The sequence below is a fragment of the Melanaphis sacchari genome, unplaced genomic scaffold (assembly GCF_002803265.2).
Source record: "Melanaphis sacchari strain LSU unplaced genomic scaffold, SCAv2.0 Contig1294_pilon_pilon, whole genome shotgun sequence".
Taxonomy (NCBI): Eukaryota; Metazoa; Arthropoda; class Insecta; order Hemiptera; family Aphididae; genus Melanaphis; species Melanaphis sacchari.
The window spans coordinates 1-19,790 of NW_020270522.1; the positions used below are offsets into that span (position 1 = coordinate 1).

The 19,790-nt window shown below is 30.1% G+C and overlaps 3 protein-coding genes and 1 pseudogene across 3 annotated transcripts; 1 reads left to right on the plus strand and 3 right to left on the minus strand.

The window, feature by feature from the left end:
• Positions 1–937: 937 nt before the first annotated feature.
• Positions 938–1,711, plus strand: LOC112591086 (piggyBac transposable element-derived protein 3-like). The gene has a single exon (XM_025334740.1). It carries the CDS (start codon positions 938–940, stop codon positions 1,709–1,711), a length of 774 nt encoding a protein of 257 aa, XP_025190525.1.
• A 1,173-nt stretch (positions 1,712–2,884) lies between these two features.
• On the minus strand, positions 2,885–4,032 carry LOC112591085 (annotated as a pseudogene).
• On the minus strand, positions 3,976–5,604 carry LOC112591083 (zinc finger MYM-type protein 1-like). Its single transcript, XM_025334737.1, has 3 exons — positions 5,394–5,604; positions 4,055–5,040; positions 3,976–3,987 (listed from the first exon to the last, which is right to left on the minus strand). The coding sequence occupies exons 1-3, from the start codon at positions 5,602–5,604 to the stop codon at positions 3,976–3,978; spliced, it is 1,209 nt and encodes a 402-aa protein (XP_025190522.1).
• Positions 5,605–17,428: 11,824 nt separating this feature from the next.
• Positions 17,429–18,856, minus strand: LOC112591084 (protein FAM200B-like). Its single transcript, XM_025334739.1, has 3 exons — positions 18,612–18,856; positions 17,692–18,512; positions 17,429–17,619 (listed from the first exon to the last, which is right to left on the minus strand). The coding sequence occupies exons 1-3, from the start codon at positions 18,854–18,856 to the stop codon at positions 17,429–17,431; spliced, it is 1,257 nt and encodes a 418-aa protein (XP_025190524.1).
• Positions 18,857–19,790: the final 934 nt, after the last annotated feature.

Below are 19,790 nucleotides of genomic sequence, written 5' to 3' on the forward strand. Positions count from 1 at the left end.
GCTGTTGTACTTCGTTCAGTTACGTATTGTATTTGTCTTCATGCGTTTCCGTTATACTCGGTGTTATTTTATATTTGCATTCATATATTATAATATATTTATTTAGATTACTTATATTTTTAACATGTCAGAACAAACGTTTGAGAGATTGTAATATACTTCAGCTTTTAGATGAAGAAAATAACACGGATTTATCAAATTTTCTGAAGGTGAAATGAACAGTTGTTCCTCCCATTCCCTCTGACGAATTTGATAATTTGCTACACGAATACGAATTATTTGGTATTGATGATGCTGTTAACACAGAAGAAAGTGAGCAATCAATAAATAATAAAAGTTTTCCGCCTACGTTGTATGATATTAGCCAAGAAAACAATGTTTCTGCGGCAAATATTACAGCCCCACCGCAGAATCACATAAATTATCAAACTGTTTTGTCTGGATTTCCTAAAAAAACTATTAAATGGTCCGAATCGCCATTAGTTGTATCCATTTAGAAGAATTAAAAAAAAGTCCAGTCCCTAATACTTTGCCACCGCCTATAGATTATTTTTTTAAATACTTTACTGAATATGATATTGGAGAAATGGCTGGCTATACAAACATATATGCACAGCAAACCGGTGTGAAAAATTTTATCGAAACAAATTCTTCGGAAATAAAAACATTTATAAGCATTCATTTACTAATTGGGGTTTATGGCCTCCCTCGCGTTCATATTTACTGGCAACAGAAGTCGAGAATTAATATTATCGCTAATAATATGCAAAGAAATAGATTTTTTCAACTGCGGAGAACATTTCATGTTGTCAATAATGATACCATTCCTTGCAACAATAAAGATAAATTTTTTAAAGTGCGTCTTTTGTATAACTGTTAAAAAAAAAAATGTAATTTGCTGGAAATTGAGTGTAATTTGAGCGTAGACGAGCAAAATATGGTCCAATTCAAAGGGCAAAGCTATGTCAAATATTATATGCGTGGAAAACCACATCCTTGGGGCTTCAAAATTTATTTATTATGTGAGTCAAGTAGTCTTGTGTATGATTTGTTAATGTATCAAGGAGGAAATACAGAAATTAACGAGCAAGAAAAACAAATTTACGGGTTTGGTGGAGCAGTAGTTCTAAAACTTATAAATGACATAGTAAAACCAAGCCAACATTATTTATACTTTGATAATTTCTTTACCAGTTTTAATTTAATTCATGCATTAGATGAAATGAAAATTTATGTCACCGGTACGGCCAAAACTAATCGTTTTGTGAATCCGCCTCTACTTAGTGATAAAACTATGTCTAATTTAGGTCGTGGTGCTTCTTTTGAAATTTCTTCAGCCGTGCCTAATACTAATATAGGTATGCTAAAGTGGTACGATTCAAAATCAGTTGTATTGGTGACTAACTGTATTACATCAGGGACGCCTGATACGGTAAGACGATGGAATAAAAACAAAAAAAATTACGAAAAAGTTGATCGCCCAGAAATTATTTTAAACTATAACACTTCAATGGGAGGTGTTGATAAACACGACATGCTTAATAGTTTATTTCTAACTCATATAAAATCTAATAAATGGACCTTACGTCTTATAACATATGCGTTTGATATGGCTACAATTAACTCGTGGCTAGAATATCGTATCGATGCAAATAATTTAGGTGTTGAAAAAAAAATCGACTGGATTTACTTCAATTTAAGGAAAGATTAGGTGAAGAATTGAAGATGACAATCATCATCCATTTATATCAATATTTTTTATTATTTTTTACATTTATATCATTATTTTTTTTAAATTCTATACATTTTTCTTTAATTTTATTAATCTGATGTTCACCTTTTTTGGGTAAACGTCAGATTTTGTATAAATTCTCAGTTATTAAATAATGGAATCCATAATTCTAAAAGTATTTTATTATTTTTTACATTTATATCATTAATAAAGTAAAAACCAATCCATGGTTTTAAGTTAAAGATGTAGCTACTATTTTAGGTTATAAAGATACAGAAAATGCAATTAAAAAACATGTAGATAAAGATGAAAAATTTAATTTTGAATATTTAAATACCAGACCCGACGAATTGCCGGGTCTGGTTAGATATATCAATCAATATGAGAAGAAAACAATTTATATAAGTGAATCAGGATTGTATTCTCTTATTTTTAAGTCTAAAAATGAAAGAAGAAAAATTATTTAAAAAATGAGTTACGAGTTCTTAAACAGAATTTTTTAATAGAAATTATTCTATTAAGTCTTATTTTTTAAATAAATTTTTTATAATTTTCAATAAATTATAAGCACAAATGTCCACATATAGGTGGATCTTTATAGTTTTGAAATGTTTTATCATTCCAATAAAGATTATCTTTACCCAAATATTATACAACTTCTTTTGGTGGTTGAATTATTCCAAATGAATCAAAATATATTTATTTTTTTATTGTTAATTTTTTTCCATGCGACCCAATGAGAACCATTTTGAGTAGAATCATTTAAATTAAGAACTCCACATTCATTTACCCATGATTTCATAGGTAATTCATCTCTCATGAAACACCCTCTATAGTTTTTTTATTTTATTTCCAAATTGATTTATATCAAAATTACTTAGCGGTTCAATATTTTTATTGTTTTCTTTGCTCCAAAAAAGAGTATAAACTCCTTTAATTTTTTTAATATTTTTTCTAAAATTTGTTATATCATAATTATTCATTTTTTCGATTTTTTTTTGATTTTTATTCAATCCAGAACCTTTATTTATTTCCATTTCTTTGTTGTGTCGAATTGTTTCTTTTACTATTTTTTCCTTATATTTACTATCTTTATAACTATCATACAATGCAACTATAGCTGGAGTGGCTATGACGCTCAACAGTGGCGTACATTCAATTGTATTATGGGGGGGGATCAAATAATATTATATACATATGTTTATCAGATTGCTTCGCCCAATTCAATGTTTTATCAAAGACGAAATACCATAGTTGTTAAAACATTCAAATTTCACACTCATTTTTGTAATAATACTTTTATTAAAAAATTGAAAACAACTTAAATAGGCATATTGAATATTAATAATATTATACTACAACAAAAATTCCAAACGTCGTTTCTTGTTTGATAATTCAATAAGAACTTCGTTTGCGCTTATATCGTGATGACGGTTTATGGATAACATAGCTAAACCGTTAAGTCTTCCCTGTTTAAAAAAAAAAGTAAGTTTTATTAAATTTGAATTAAGTACTAATATAAATTGTATATTTCAACAGTTATTAATGTCTAATACTTCTATAATATAAAGATGTATATACCTCAGATGTAGAGTTTCTCAAGTAAGTTTTAATTCGCTTGAGGGCAGAAAATGACCTTTCATTTGAAGCAGATGACACCGGAAGAGTTGCTAATATTTACAAAAGCTTAAACACATTTGGAAACATTACTCTGTTACACACAGAAAGGGCATCGATCGCATTTTTTGATTTATCCAGTTCCGGTAAATTTTTGAGTTTCCTTTGCCAAAGTTTAAATTCATTTATAAATATCTCTTCACGATTTCCAACGTCCTCCAGATCTTCACTATACTGCCTTGTAAGATTGATAAAATCTTCATCATACCCATTTTCTTTGAATAAAGAATGGAAACTTGACAATGTAGTGTGGTGATTTGTAAATCGGTTCTCCAACTCATTGATGTATTTATCTAGGTACGGGATAAATATTGATATTCGATAATAGGTTTCCGCGTTATCCACTTCAATGTTGCATCTGTTAGTCTGTCGTTTAGCTGTCCTCGGAATCTTAATTTCAATATCAAATCGTGTAGTCATTAATTTAACTTGTTCAAACATTTCTCTAAAATAAGTATCAGCATTTGCTCGGATCTCTTCTAGTTCTTGTTTTGTGTTTTTTGCTAAGGACATGGCTTCTTTAAGGTCAATACTTGTTGTTTGAAGATACTTTGATAAGGCCAAACCTAAAGCAAATCCTTTGTTTAAAATTATCAAACTCAAAATAAATTCTACATTTAATATACAGCTTCTTAGACGTCTTACCTTGTCTGATGTATCATTATCATTCCACATTGATATATCTTCTAACGCTTCTTCGACAAATTCGTAGAGTTCTAAGAAGTCGTGAACCGCATGATATCGCTCAATCCATCGAGTCTCACAGCTTCTTTTTAGTGTTTTTTTTGTTGATGATAATGAAGAGCTCTCGATTTTTGATGTTAATATGAACTTTCTTTTTGGAAAGATAAAAAAATCACGAATTTGCCCAATTGTTCCCAAACAATCGCGTATTTCTGGTACACTGCAAGATTTGGAAACTGCCAAATTTAATGAGTGAGCAGAGCAATGCACATAAATGGCATTTGGATATATTTCTCGTATGTGAGCTTGGACACCGTTATATTTTCCTGACATTGCTGCTGCCCCATCATAACCTTGTCCACGTAAATATTTTGTATCAACTCCAAATTGTTTAAGACTCTCTAAGATTAAATTGGCTATTCCCTTTCCTGTCATATCAGATGTGGGAACAAATTGTAAAAATTCTTCTGTAAGAGTCAATGTGTTCAGTTCGATATATCTAACGCATAATGATACTTGCTCGATACCTGAAATGTCAGCAGTTTCGTCTGCCAGAATTGAAAAGCATTTCGCTGCATTGACTTTAGAAACCACTTTATTTAATAACACCTTATTACAAGCATCAATCATGTCATTTTGGCTTCGGTGACTAATATACTTCATTTTTCCAGGACCTTCTAAATAATTTTGCATTTCAATATCACCCTTGGCACGGTAACGTAAAATTTCTCTGAAGTTACCCTCATTGTTTGAAGAGTCTGTATCAATCTTTCCAGAATCACGGTGTCCTCTTAGAGCTAGATTTTGACGACCACATAGGATAATGGCTTCAATTATCGGAATTATATTTTTTCGATTTTTCAACACTTGTTTAGATTTTTCAGTATCAATTATTTTATCAATTGACTTAGTTGGATTTTTTAACATGTTCAAAAAATGGTCTGCATCTAATAAACATTTTTTGTGGTATTCTAAATTTGAATGATTTTTAAAATCTTCTAAGGCATGCCTCCAATCATCATACTTTTTTAACACCAATGCTCCCAATTTTTGATTATTAACGCCTGCTTCGTTCTTAGCAAATGCGACACAATATTTGTAATATGCTCCGTTCTCACTTTTTGAATACGCCACCAAGGGAAATTTAAAAACCATTTAAATTGAAATTTTAATTTTACAATTTTTTGTTTCTTACCAACAACTGATGTTTTAACAGGAAAATTATAATTTAAATCAGGTTTCCATATTTTGTTTAAAATATTTGCCTTTTCATTTTGTGACAACAATTTGTTTGTATAACACGCAATATCAAAAATATCAGTGATTTTAGTATCATTTAAAGTTGGCTCTGTGATTATCGGGTCTGATGAGGATAATGGTATAGAAGATGTAATTGTTGATGGCAAATCTGGTGAATGCGAATCTGAAGAAGAGAGCTGATGTGGCGATGATGTACCCGGGATAGGTTTTGAAAAAAATAAATGAATTTTGGGTTGTTTTTTTTCAGCCATAACCACTATATTTACCGAGTCTTAAAAATAAAAAAATAAATCATAATGTAATAAAGAACGATAGTTATTACAAGAACAAAATTTACGCATAAGTATTTTGAACACTGTTAAACATTTACGTATTTGTATATTCACTTAGTCGCATTATGTAGTCTAATAATTTACCAATAAAAAATGTACTAGTGTATACCAAATGCATTAAGAATATTAAAGACAACTTATAAACAAATTAAATCATAAAATCGACTTACCTTTACTTTTTAGATAACTATTGCAGATTGCATTGATTTAATATTTTGATATAGTATTTGAAAATAAATAAAAAAGTCACGAGTTCACGACAGTACAACCATAGATTTGTACACTGAACGATTAGATTACGACACTGAACTCGGACATTTGGACAATCCGACAATCGTGTATATTATTATGAATAATAAACCAGAGATAAGGGAAATTACAGGCCATTACAAAAATAGACACACACACACACATATGCAACGGGTCACAGACAGCTACAATTTAATAATAATGATAAACAATATTTAATATCTACACAACAATAATTTGTATGGGAATAGCAAGCATTTATTTATATCTTTATTCTTTAGTCCTTACCTCCTCAGACGAAAAATTAATATTTTTGTGATTCCATCATAATTTACAAAAATTTAATTTTATACACATGATGATATTTTCATGACGTGTATATATTATTTTTTATTCTAACCCTTTAAAAATTGGATTTTTTTTGTCCTTGGGGAGGGATTTATCCCGAAATCCCCCCCCCCATTTGTACGCCACTGACGCTCAAATTAGAATTTTATTATTTACGCGTTTAAAATGACACCGCCAAAGTGTAGAGCCACCAAATCAGAGGTACCAACATCTTAAACGTCGTTATCATTGGTTTTGCCTACTAGATTTTTCTAACTGCTGTATACTAAAGTCCTGTCTCCTACCTAGGAAATTCACTTCAAATGATTTTCAGCTACCTAGGGTATTCACATACAGCGAGTTTTACCGACCAAGGGTATTCACTTACAGCGAGTTTCACCGACCAAGAGTATTCACTTACAGCGAGTTTCACCGTTGCTAGTTGATAAAATAATTTGAAAGTACAAAACACTATCATCACAATCTTACACTCTTAGATTATACATATTATTATCAAAAATTCTAAACTCATCGATTCTCAGATTAAGAAATAGGCAATAGCTACCTACTATGAAAAGACCATCATAAATAAAAATAATATCAAGCGATAATACGGATATAGTTTTGCTAATTATACTAACTACTGTTTACTGTAATTAATTGATAATTCTATACCAAGATTAGTAAAGACGTACAACGGAAGCATTTTTAGTATTATTTAATGTAGACATTTTATAAATTATCACAAATATTCAGATGTCGATAGCTCCTTTAATTATTTACGCATTAATATAAGCGACGCGTCAAATTTCATCAAAAATTAAACTGTATACGAATAATATTACAAAAATATAGGTTCCTATTTGAATTTTAAAAGTTACCCCACGAACTTCCCCATCCAAATTAATAAAAAAAATATTTAATATCAAAATAACTTAGATTACATGATTCAAAAAGATATTCATATAAGTTATTTTCTCCAAATTTAAATATATCATGCTGAAATCCGCTGTCACGTGCAATTTGGAATACCTGTATATATTGTGTCTTGTAGCCGTCTTTGTATTGATGCGTGGTCGTCCCGTTCATCGTTGACTTAAAATAATAGCGTGGGTCGCGATCTCCGTCGTGTAACGATCGGTCGGCGTGTGTAAACTGTAAGTGCCGCACAGTGGGCCAAATCACTATTTTAGGTGGACAAAATTCATTAAATTTCGTAAAGCAAAAACTGATAAATGTTTGAAAATAGTATATCTTAATAGTATACATGATAAGAATATCAGCGTTCAATAGCAATAATTACGGGAAATTGGTCTGATATAGGTCATTAACCACTAGACAGTCGTTACGTTTCGTCTATGCTTGCGTTTTTTCTTTAAAGTAGTAAATATAAAATAAGTATACTGTACTATTCGTGACACCTATTTTTTTTTCAAAATGAATACCGTAAATGTACAAGGTAAGCAAAATGAATATACATTTCTTATATTTATATTTCTGTATACCATGATTTAACATAAAATAAAAATAAATTATATGTAAAGTTGTAAAATAAATATATTATGGTCTCCCAAAATAAAAGGGGGGATTAGGGGAGGCTAATTTATTTATAGACTTATATCTTTATGTACCTTAAAGAATATTAATTCATTTTCAACTGCCAAAAACCGCCAATATTATAGCAAAACGTTTTTTTTCTTTCAGAAATTACTTTAAAAAATAACGATTTGTTCAACGTGTTACGCAATAATTGTAAAATTTTACAACCATCTTCCGGGGCATCCAAAAAAATTATCTTTAATTTTGTAAAATCTAAAATAATGAACTGGGATACAATGAGAGAAGACTATGATAAGGTTTTGGAAAACAAAATATCTGGTTACTGTAATTCTTTAAATAAAAAATGGACATCATCAAAACGCACTTTAAATGTTTTTAGAAAATATAATGAAAAATGGTTAAATTTGAATTTTAATATTGCTCTACCACCACGTGAACTTCATTGTAACCCGTCAACTTCCGAAATGTCTTTACCTTCAACATCTACGGCCAGTGTTGGAAGGCCAATTAAACCATTTATTCAAAGTTCCGATAAGACTAAAAGACGAAAAATAAAATCAATTTTAAATGAAAACTCGAATGATAAAATCATTTTTGCGACCAAAACAATTTTATATTCTGATGGAAATCGCGCAGCAGCTGACCTGCTGAAACAAAGTACAGAATATTCTCCACAACGTGCCTTAAAAATCAAACACACTTATAATAATAGATTATCTGTAGTAAAACCTTATACAGCAGATGAAGCGTTGGCTTTGATAATTGACGCTAAATTAACAAAGTTTAGCTACTCAATGTTAAAAAAAGGGTCAAAACAACGTAAGGCTGACATATATCCTTCTTATAATAAAATTAAAGAATCTAAAATTAAATGTTATCCCGATAACTATGAGGTAAATGAATATGGAGCCAGTATACCTTTACAAAATTTAGTTAACCACACGGCCAAAAGATTATTAGAATCTCTTAATATAAGTGATCAAAATTTAAATGAATTTAAAAATTTACATTTACATTTTAAATGGGGATGTGACGGCAGCTCAGGCCATTCTGAATACCACCAAAAGTTTATAGAAACCAAGGTTGAAAGTGAAACAGTTAGTATAAACGAAAAATGTGATGGCAATTTATTTTTATTTTCTTTAGTTCCTTTAGAGCTTGTAGAATCTAAAAATAATAGTGATTTTAAAAACGTTTTATGGAAAAATCAAAAATCGTCATCTACCCGATACTGTCGGCCAATTAAGTTTTTATTTGAAAAAGAAACCGCTTATAATACCAAAAGCGAAGTTAGCAAAATAAAAAAAGAAATAAATGACTTAAAACCTTTTGAAGGACCAAATTCCGTTCAAATACATTTTTTTTTCTATCTTACTATGGTTGATGGTAAAATAATTAACACTTTATGTAATTCATCAAGTCAAACCTGCAATATTTGTAAATGTTTTCCTAAAGATATGAACAACTTAGAGATAATATATAGCTTAAAATGCAATGATGATAATTTACAATATGGACTATCCCCATTACATGCATGGATAAAATGTTTAGAATGCATGCTTCATATAGCTTATAAGAAAGGAATATTAGAGTCAAATAAAAGGGCAAGTGTCGAACAAAAAAATGAAATAGCTATTCAAAAAAAGAAAATACAAAATGGTCTATGGGAGAAATTGGGAATAAAAGTAGACAAAGTTGTGCAGGGCAAAGGTACATCTAATACTGGTAATATAGGAAGGCGTTTTTTTGAACATGCACAAGAAGTTTCAGAGATAACTGGGTTAAATAAAATACTTATTGAACGTTTTAAAGTTATTTTAAGTATTTTGGCGTGTAGTTATAATGTGAACTCTGAAAAATACGACAATTATGCGAAAGATACTTTAAAGTTATATTTGCAATTGTATCCCTGGTATAGAATGCCCCCGAGCGTCCATAAGATTTTGGTACACGGTTCAAGAGCCATACACCTTGCTCCTTTTCCTACCGGGATTTTGTCCGAAGAAGCGCAAGAAGCACGAAACAAGGACTACATAAGATTTAGGCGACAAAACACTCGTAAAACCTCAAGAATAGACACCAATACTGATATCTTACATATGTTTTTAATTTCCTCTGACCCTATCATTACTTCTAAAAGTACACAAAATATAAAGAAGAAAAATAATAAATTATGTTCTGAAGCAATGAATTTATTAAATGATATTATAGAAACTCATACTACTAGAGATTTAGAATTAGATTCGAGTAATAGTACTGAAGACTCGGAGTTTGATTCAAGTGACTGTTCTACAGACATTGATAGTGATAAAAGTTGAATTTTTTTTTATAAATTAGAAACTTAGTAATATTATGTAAATATATCTTCTTTTTTTAAAATAAAGTACAAAGAATTAATTTTTTTTAAATTTAATCTATATAATTTATTTATTAATATTATCTACTTATTACTTATATCATCATGAAAAATAAAAATAATAAGGGTTGGATTCATTTTGTTGTAGGTATAGTTTTAAGTACTCATATAATATTGCATACATGTTTGTTATTTAAATATTAAATGATATGTAATATGAATTTAAGTATTTTACTTAATATACAGATTATACATCGAGACTCGGATAAACATAATTTAAGAAGCTATGGAAAATTATTTTGTCAATTTGAATCAAATAAATGTATATATTTATTTTTATTTATTTTTCCCTCAATGAACAACATGTTTAAAGTAAGTGAAGAGTTAAAAAAAATTTTGTCCACCTAAAATAGTGATTTGGCCCACTGTGTGCCGTCCGCTATCAATTATTATATTATCATTGTTTTGGTTGCCCGTTGTTGTGCCGTCGCGAACTGGAAGAAGAAACAGCTGACCACTGGTCTAATTGTTGCCGTCAATTCGTTACCTGCTATCAGTAATATCCATATTGGAACTTGTTGAAAACCCTTGCACTCCCTTTAGATTTAGTAAGCATATTTAACAATAGTATTGTAGTGTAAGCAATATGTTTATTTTTTTTCGCAAACGACTACATCGCCAAGATATGAGACATAGAATAATCATAGGCAGTCGGGTGCGAAAACCGCTTCATATAACACTGTGTTTTATTAACATATTCTTTATAAGTAAATTTAAGTAATAAATGTTTTAAAGTAATACAGATTTTCGTGTAGTGTTTGAATTATAACCCGTAAGTTAACGAACTCTTTTATAACAAGTATACTCTTCGGAATCAACCAAAAGAGCATACAACAACTGGTGGCAGCGGTACTCTTTCGGAAAATTTTAACACAACGTAATCTGTCTTTACTCAGGTGACACAGTCGTCAATTTATATAAATTTCAATACTATATACGTTACAAATACGTATTCGCATACAATGTACGTGTACTTATATACGTCTATTGTCCATACACCATTCATAATACGGTGTCTTTATACGTAGCATTATTCAATAATACATTGTGTATTCCGTTACGTCAACATTTTCAAGTGTGACATTTCACTAAATTTTCGATTGTCCATCATCGATATACATATAATTTGATATAAAACAACATCGATTTAATAATCGTTTTTCTGTCATATTTTAATCGGAAAAAAAAAGAAATTTATTAATTTCATTGGTATATCATCCATTGTCTTTCAGAAAAGTTGGCAATTGGTGTACAAGTCAATCGAATATTAGATGACATTCGAGGGTTAGAAGTTGGAACAGAAATCAAAAGGATTCATCTGATTGAAAAAAAAAGATTTTCATAATATTAAAAGAGACTATAACATTTCATATAATACTAAATCACATGAAAATGATGCTGTCAGTGTGAGGTTGTGAATGGAAGATATGAAAAAGAAAGGTGAAAATAATCCGATTTTATATTATAAGCAGCAAGGAGAAAATGATGAAAATGTTCCACATTTTAATAAAAATGACTTTTGTTTAATCATTATGACACAATTTCAATCAGAAATGTTTTTGAAGTTTGGTAAAGATAAAATTTGTATAGATTGTACACACGGATTAAATAGTTATAATTTTCAATTATACTCACTAATTATTGTGGATGAATATGGAAATGGATTTCCAGTAGCTTTTTGTTTTTCAAATAAATGTGATACAGCTACATATAAACACTATTTTCAATGTATTAAAAATACAATAGGAATAATAACTCCGTCAATTTTTATGTCTGATGATGAACCCACGTTTATAATGCATGGAGTTGTGTGATGGGATCTGTTGAAAAACAATTATTATGTACATGGCATGTTCTTAGAAACTGGTCAAAAAATTTAAATAAAATTCACTCACATGACAAAAAAACTATTGTTTTTAAAACTCTTAAAGCACTCTTGCACGAAACAGATGAAAAATATTTTTCAGTAGGACTTTCACAGCTTATGAATCAACTTACTAGTGATGCTGATACAGCAGACTTTGGAACATATTTCAGAAGTACCTATTCAATAAGAGTAGAAAAATGGGCATTTTTTAACAGAAAACATTTGGGAATTAATACAAATATGTACTTAGAAACATTGCATAAAAGTATTAAATATTGATATCTTGAAGGCAAACAGTGTAAACGATTAGATTAATCAATTAATGCTTTAAAGTTACTAGTCAGGGATAAGAGCTTTGAAAGAAAAATCAAAATCAATAAGCAAAAACGATCTAATAAGTTATTAAATATAATTGCAAGTCACAATATAAGTAAAAATATTTTACCAGAAATGATAGTAAATTTTGAAGATTATTGGTTAGTAAATTCTGAAACAGATATTAATATAAAATATAAAGTAGAAAAGACTTACAAATCATGTAGTTTTGAATGTGTTTTACGCTGTGATAAGTGTCATATTTATATACATTCTTACAAATGTGCTTGCTTAACCCTAGAATAATTGTAATATACGTAAATTTTACGCATACGTCATATTTATAAGGTGGTAACACTGTGTATACTGAATATATCGTTTTGTGAATCTAGATATTATGCTTTTATCAGTTAGTTGTGCATATTTGTTGATAGTTATATTGTTATTTTGTACCTCCACAACTGTGTATGATAATGTCTACGAAAAATCAGTACGTAAGTTTTACGCATCGTTAGTAATACAAATAAATAATACTACGCAAAATATACGCATGTTTACCTATATGCACTAAAGAGTATACGTATATTTTACGCATAGTTACCAATACAGTATTGTTTTAAATTTAATAACTAGTACACAATTTATTAGTATTACAATGGCTGATAATTCAACGATTCTTCATATTTTGAGAGAACTATCTGAAGATGAGAGTGGTGAAGAAAGTGATATGGAAGTTGAAGATATTGAGGATCCAGACTATGTTCCTAATAAACATAATTTTCAAACAGAAGAAGAGATAAGTGAAGTTATTAGAGAGATAGAAACCCGTTCAATACCTCTATTAAAATCTAGAAAGAGAAAAATTAACTCTAAATCTCAAACAGATAATAATAATGGAGAAAATGAGAGAGAAACTGATCAAAATAAACATATAATAACTATTTCAAATACCTCGGAAATTGTGGGTAAAAATGGATTTGTGTGGAAAACTGAGTGCAATCATTCTAGTGGAAAAGTTCCACAAAAAAATATTGTTCATATCCGACCTGGGCCTTCATATTTAGCAAAATCTGCATATACTCCCAAAGAGTGTTTCAAACTTTTTTTTCGCAGACGAATTAATTAATTTAGTACTTATTTATACTAACCAAGAAATACAACGCCAAAGGGAAAACTATAAAAATAAAACTAGTGCAAATCTAAATGATTTAACATTGTCTGAACTTAATGCTCTGTTTGGTCTTTTGATTTTAGCTGCAGCATTAAAAAATAATCATTTGACTACGAATTTACTTTTTGACAGTTCGTTTTGTGGCAATAGATATCGTGCAATCATGTCAGAGAAAAGATTTTGTTTTCTAATTAATTGCCTTAGATTCGATGATCGAACAACTCGTTTGCAACGTAAAAATGAGACAAAACTAGCACCGATTTCAGTTGTATGGGATATTTTAACGATCAATTGTAAAAATAATTACAAGCCTAGTAGTTATGTCACAATTTATGAACAGTTGGTTGGCTTTAGAGGACGATGTCCTCTTAGAATGTATATCCCTTCAAAACCCACAAGATACGGAATTAAAATTGTTATGATGTGCGACAATGCAACTAAGTATGTCATTGATTCGGTTCCGTACTTGGGTAAAGGAACTGTACCAAACGGACAGGTTACAGCTGACTTCTATGTTAAAAATTTAGTTAAATCTATTAAAGGTTCTAATCGTAACATTACAATAGAGAATTGGTTTTGCAATGTACCACTTATTCAATCACTTTTACATGACGATAAACTTACGGTTATAGGAACAATAAAAAAAAACAAAAGAGAACTTCCAACTCAGTTCACTGATATTAAATTTAAAAATAGAACTTCCGATACATCGTTTTTTCTATTTCATGAAGATTTTACGGTTGTTTCTTACAAACCAAATCAAAGTAAACTTGTGACTTTTATTTCATCAGCACATCATGATTCATCGATTGATCCAATTACAAAAAAAACCCAAGATAGTGTTGAACTATAATGCTACCAAAGGTGAGGTGGATTCATTTGACCAGATGACTAACAATATGAACTGTAGCCGCAAAACCAAACGTTGGCCTTTATGTTATTTACATACATAACTTTTACAATAAAAATAAAAACGATGAAAAACCAATGTCTAGATTACAATTTATGCTATCTTTACACAAAGAACTAACGAACGAATGGAAACGACATAGATTGAGTTTTCCAAAAATCAGTAGGGAACTTGGAACTAACATCCAAGATGCGTTAGAAGAGAAGCAAGTACCAATCAACGACAAACCCCAACACGGTCCTCGAAAGTATTGCGATTATTGTTCTTATAAAAAAAGACGACTCGCAACCACATACTGCATTAGAGACTAATTTGTGGAGAGCATCAAAAAAAAAAGTGTCTAGACTGTTAACAAAAAAAATCTTTTTTATAATGAAATACGTTAATAGGAAGTTTTTATTTTTATTAATTTGTCAATATGAAGTTTTATATATGTACTATTATGTTAAGTTTTACAAATAAGTACAAAACAAAGAATTTTATGTTATTTTATTTGTTTTATTTTGTTTAAAAAATATGTTTATATTTGTTGATGTGATGTTAACTGAATACATTGAATAAAAAAAGTATGTACACGATTTAACAAGTGTTAAATTCTAATAATATGGTAATTAAGTAACTGAAAACAAATATGCGTAAATTTTACGCATCATTATCTATAGTAACATGTAAATTATCGTTACTATACTAGGGTTAAATAATGTAATTATTAATTACTAATTAGCTATAACATTTGTAAACACATTCACGCATGCGTTACAGCAAGTGAACCAACTCAAATATTAAACTATGAATCAAAAGTTCCTGTAATAACACCAGTTAGTGACAAAATAGTGATAGATCATGGATTAATAAATATTACAAATACTACAAATAACACTCAAGATTTTAATTGTCAAATAAAAAATAAAATAGAGATGATACTTGGAATGTGCAATCGAACAAATTTAAATAATGAAGACCAGAATAATGTTTTACGACAATGTGACAAAATACTTGATATATTTGCTAAAAACAAAGACATGAGTTTTCAAAATACACAGACAAATTTAAAAAAAAAAATAGAACCACAAGCACGTTTTATGCACAAAAAAAAAAATACTGGAAACAACAACAATGTCTTCTGCCGAAGAATCAATTATTAAAAAATCTTTAAAAGATGGTGCTGACGAAGTAATTAACGTAAGCAATTCTAAGTTTGACCATTCTTACATTTAAATAATATTTTTATTTATTTTATTAAGAAATGACAAGTACTTACACGTATGTCTTAAAGAGTATTGATTTTATATTGTAAATTTATTTATTTATCTCTTATCTCTTATAATATAAAACCAAAACCAGCTTCCGAATTTTTCCGCTAGAATGCACGTACTTTAGTACACTGGCCAATCGAAAAATTAAAATTTTTTCCTTATCGTCGTTATTTGATAACTACCGCGCGCGCCGTTATCGTTATCTCCTACCGCCGTCGTTATCGGTCGTTATTATTTGTTTTAGTTATACCGTTTTTTCCGCTTTTCCGGCCTTTGGAGACTTCTTTTCGTCGCGTTCTCTACGCCGTAGCCGAGAGCGGGTCTTTTTCGTCCCGTCCGCGCGCGTTTTTTGATCGGATTCGGTCCTCCGTCGCGGAGGCGGCCGCCCGCCAACGGACGTCGCCCGTTTTTCTCTCCGCCCGAATCGGTTTCGCTTTTTTCGCGTCCGCGCGTTTTCCGATCTCGCGAAACGCGTCTCTCGCGAGCCGTGCGTCCCCGAATTCCGTTCGCGGCCGTCGCCGTCGTGTCCGCAAAACGCGTACTCGCGGCGCGTTCTCCGGTCGGTTATCGTATCGTCACGTGTGTACTACTGTTTTTTTTTTTTGAGATTCGATAAATTATTTATCATTATATCGAATACGTGTCGTTTTGTTTTCGGTGTCTCGACCCTCGGACGCCTTCGCGACCTCATCGGTACTGTCTCGACGGCGTACGAAATACGATTATGTGTATAAAAAAGAAACGTGCTTACGTGCGTACCACTGATGACGTACGTTAGATATGACCAGATTCTTATATAAATTATACAAAAACATCGCAAAATTGTTGCTCTTCAGTCGTTGTAATGCCTTTAATTGCATACGTTTGGGGTGATATCGAGATATATGTATGTGATAATAAACTTGGTACATCATTAAGACGTACACGATTAAATAATGTAAATGAATACGCCAGAAACACTCTAAACGACAATAAATATGCGATTTACGGTTTCGTGACACGCGAATCGTAAAATTGTATCGCTTAAACAACGTGTAATATAGTATTCGTCGCATCTCTAAAACGGTTTTAGTGCTCGAGATTCGGTCGTAGTTATCAACTCAAACTGTAGTTGATAGGCATAAGCGTGCGCAGACATTATTGGCAGGGTAGTCATACATGATACATTACACATTGACATTTAACATGAACAAAAAATTTTTAATAGGGTAACTTTATTTAACTGCATTTACCATAATAAAAAAAATATTTTATAAGTAATAATTAAATGTAGTATACCTAAATTAGTTAATAAGTAAAATTTTAACAACACTATTTTATAAAATAAAGTATAAACATATTAGATATGTGTTTATTATAACTCCATACGCCTTTTGGCTGGTGTGTTGATTTTGAAATATTCGATAACTTCATCTACATCTATATTATAAGCCATATCTTGTTCGATGAACATAGTTAACAGTCCATCTAATCGATCTTGCCCCATTGTGCTTCGCAGTTTTGATTTTACAATACTGAGCTTTGAAAAGGAACGCTCACATGAGCAACTTATCACTGGTATAACTACAAATGATTTAATAGCTTTGAAAAAATTATTAAATATGGCTGTTCTATCAGAATTATTATTTGTCAACCATTGTATCCATTCTTCACATGCTTTTTGGTTACTTCCTTAAGGTATATTTTCCAATTTTTTCAGCAAAATAATTTCTGATTCTAACCCATGAAAATCCAAATTAAAAGCTGAAGCAATTATTATTGTATCTTCGTTATTAGTTTCTAATTTAAGCATATTACCAACACTTTTAATTAACTCTAATGTTTCTTGTTTGAAGCGATCACTTATACTTGAAATCATTACATCTAATGTGGTAAAATACACATTTATCCTCATTTCATCTTTTTTTGTTGATATAATGTATTGTGTTTCATTACAGTCAATTTTAGAAGACACTCGTCTTTTTTTCACATCAGGAATGGAAATGTTATTCTCTTCACATATTTCTAGAGTTTTATTGTATATATTTGTAAATGAATATTTGTCATTCCTCATAGACTTTAGAGATAATTTTAATGACTTTATGAGAGAAACTGCGGTTATAAGATCCAAATTTGAACTTTGTAAAGCCATACTTACCTTTAAAATAAGAGTCAAAATCGGGTGTAACATCTGTTGAGCGAATATAAAATCAAAAGTTTTCATCTGATGAATTAATCCAAGTGCTTTTGCTCTAACATCTGGTTGTTTCGTAGCATCACCAATTTCTTGTATTGCAATTAATATAGGTCCATAGTCTGATTTTACAGCAGAAACAGCCTTAGCACGGCAAGCCCAGCGTGTATTTGATACGGATTTTAATGTTTTTAGTTTTATATTTGCAGAGTTAGCTACTTTTTCAAGTGTTGCATGTCTTGTACAACTACTTTCTATAAAGTTGTAAATTAATTGTATGGTTCCAAAAAAATCGAATGTTACTCTATTTTGTCTTCCCAATGAATCAACTAAAACCAGATTGAGGCAGTGTCCGTAACAATGTACAAAAACTGTTTTATCATTTTTTTCTTTAAATTTGGCCTGCACTCCATTCAAACCACCAGACATTGCAGCAGCACCATCAAAACAAACCGATGAAACTGATTGCCATTGAATTTCATACTGTTCAATGACTTCACATAATGTATTAAATATACTTTGTGCATCAGTAGATAATAGCCTCTTCATGCACACAAACTGTTCTACTGGACAGTTTTTAATACTGTCATAATAACGTACTACAATTGACAGTTGCTCGTGGTGACCAATGTCGGAGGTTTCATCAGCAATTATAGAAATTTGTTGATTTTTTATAACAGACTTCAATTTATTTTTCAACACTGTGTTTATTGATGCAATAATATCATTCTGTATACGGTTGCTATGATATAATGCATTACGAGGTCCAGAATCAAAATGTTCCTTTAAAATAGGATCGTATTTTGTTAAAAGTCTGACTAAATCCAAAAAAAGCCCTCTATGGGCATCACCTTCTTTTTCATTGTGCCCACGAAATGGTTTTCCCCCAATACCAAGACATAATGTTATATCTATGAGTCTATGCATTATACATCGGTTGTTAATTTTTTTTTTCCCTTTCATTAAGCAACTTTTTGTTTTCCTCAATTAAAAGCAAATCTATTGACTTGGAATTTAAAAAATCTGTCATTGATGTAACACTGTTTAAATGTGATCTAGAAGTTTGGTGTAACTTAAACTTTTGACTAGCCATTTTCCAATTACTAAAACCATTTTGTGAAAATGTAGTATCTGATTGCCCAACATTGATTCCGGAAGAATTTTTAAATACTCGACAAGGAAAACAAAATGCACAATTATTTTTTGGACTATACTCTAGCCATGTAAATTGTTCATACCAATTTTTATGGAAACTACGTTGAACACCACTAATTATGCTCCTTGGGAACATTGTCAACACAAGTTGAAAAGGACCTCTCAAAATCCGATCTTTCAATTCTAGACGATTTGTAGGTAAAGAGCGTTTAGGATCATCAGGATGCAGTCCGGTAAAATCCTCATTAATTGTATCTGTTATAAAAATGAACAATTTGATATGAAAATAATTTTGTGAAAATAAATTAAACTAAATACTTTGAATTTATTGAATTATTTAGACCTTCAATACTACATAGGAATTATACTTTTATTTGGTTATTAATAATTAGTTAATATATTAATCTTTCTCTATAAATTATTATTTTTATATAAAAAAAAAAAAAAAACAAAAACAAAAACTAATTATATAGTTATAGACAATATTTTAAAGTTTATATTAAATATTACTTACTTTATTAACATACATTTTTAATTTTTTTGCTGACAATTGAGTCCTTAGGACATAATTAGAGTTAAAAGATCTCAGAACACAGATGACAGAGCTATTCACTAATTAGTACAATAATAATACAATAACATATAGGTTAAATACAAAACAATACATAAGTTAGTTACATATAATATTAAGAACAATACAAATTAA

Excerpts from the sequence above, each read along its gene's own strand:
- LOC112591086 (XM_025334740.1), top strand. The coding sequence starts at position 938 with ATGGTCCAATTCAAAGGGCAAAGCTATGTCAAATATTATATGCGTGGA.
- LOC112591083 (XM_025334737.1), bottom strand. The coding sequence starts at position 5,604 with ATGGCTGAAAAAAAACAACCCAAAATTCATTTATTTTTTTCAAAACCT. Across the intron at positions 5,041-5,393 it reads TGATATTTTTGATATTGCGT|ATGCAGACCATTTTTTGAAC; the intron begins GTTATACAAACA and ends AATGTTTATTAG.
- LOC112591084 (XM_025334739.1), bottom strand. The coding sequence starts at position 18,856 with ATGCATAGACTCATAGATATAACATTATGTCTTGGTATTGGGGGAAAA. Across the intron at positions 18,513-18,611 it reads GTGTTGAAAAATAAATTGAA|TATTAAAAACTGTCCAGTAG; the intron begins GTCTGTTATAAA and ends TTATTATGACAG. Across the intron at positions 17,620-17,691 it reads AGTGTCTTCTAAAATTGACT|ATGTAATGATTTCAAGTATA; the intron begins GTAATGAAACAC and ends TTACCACATTAG.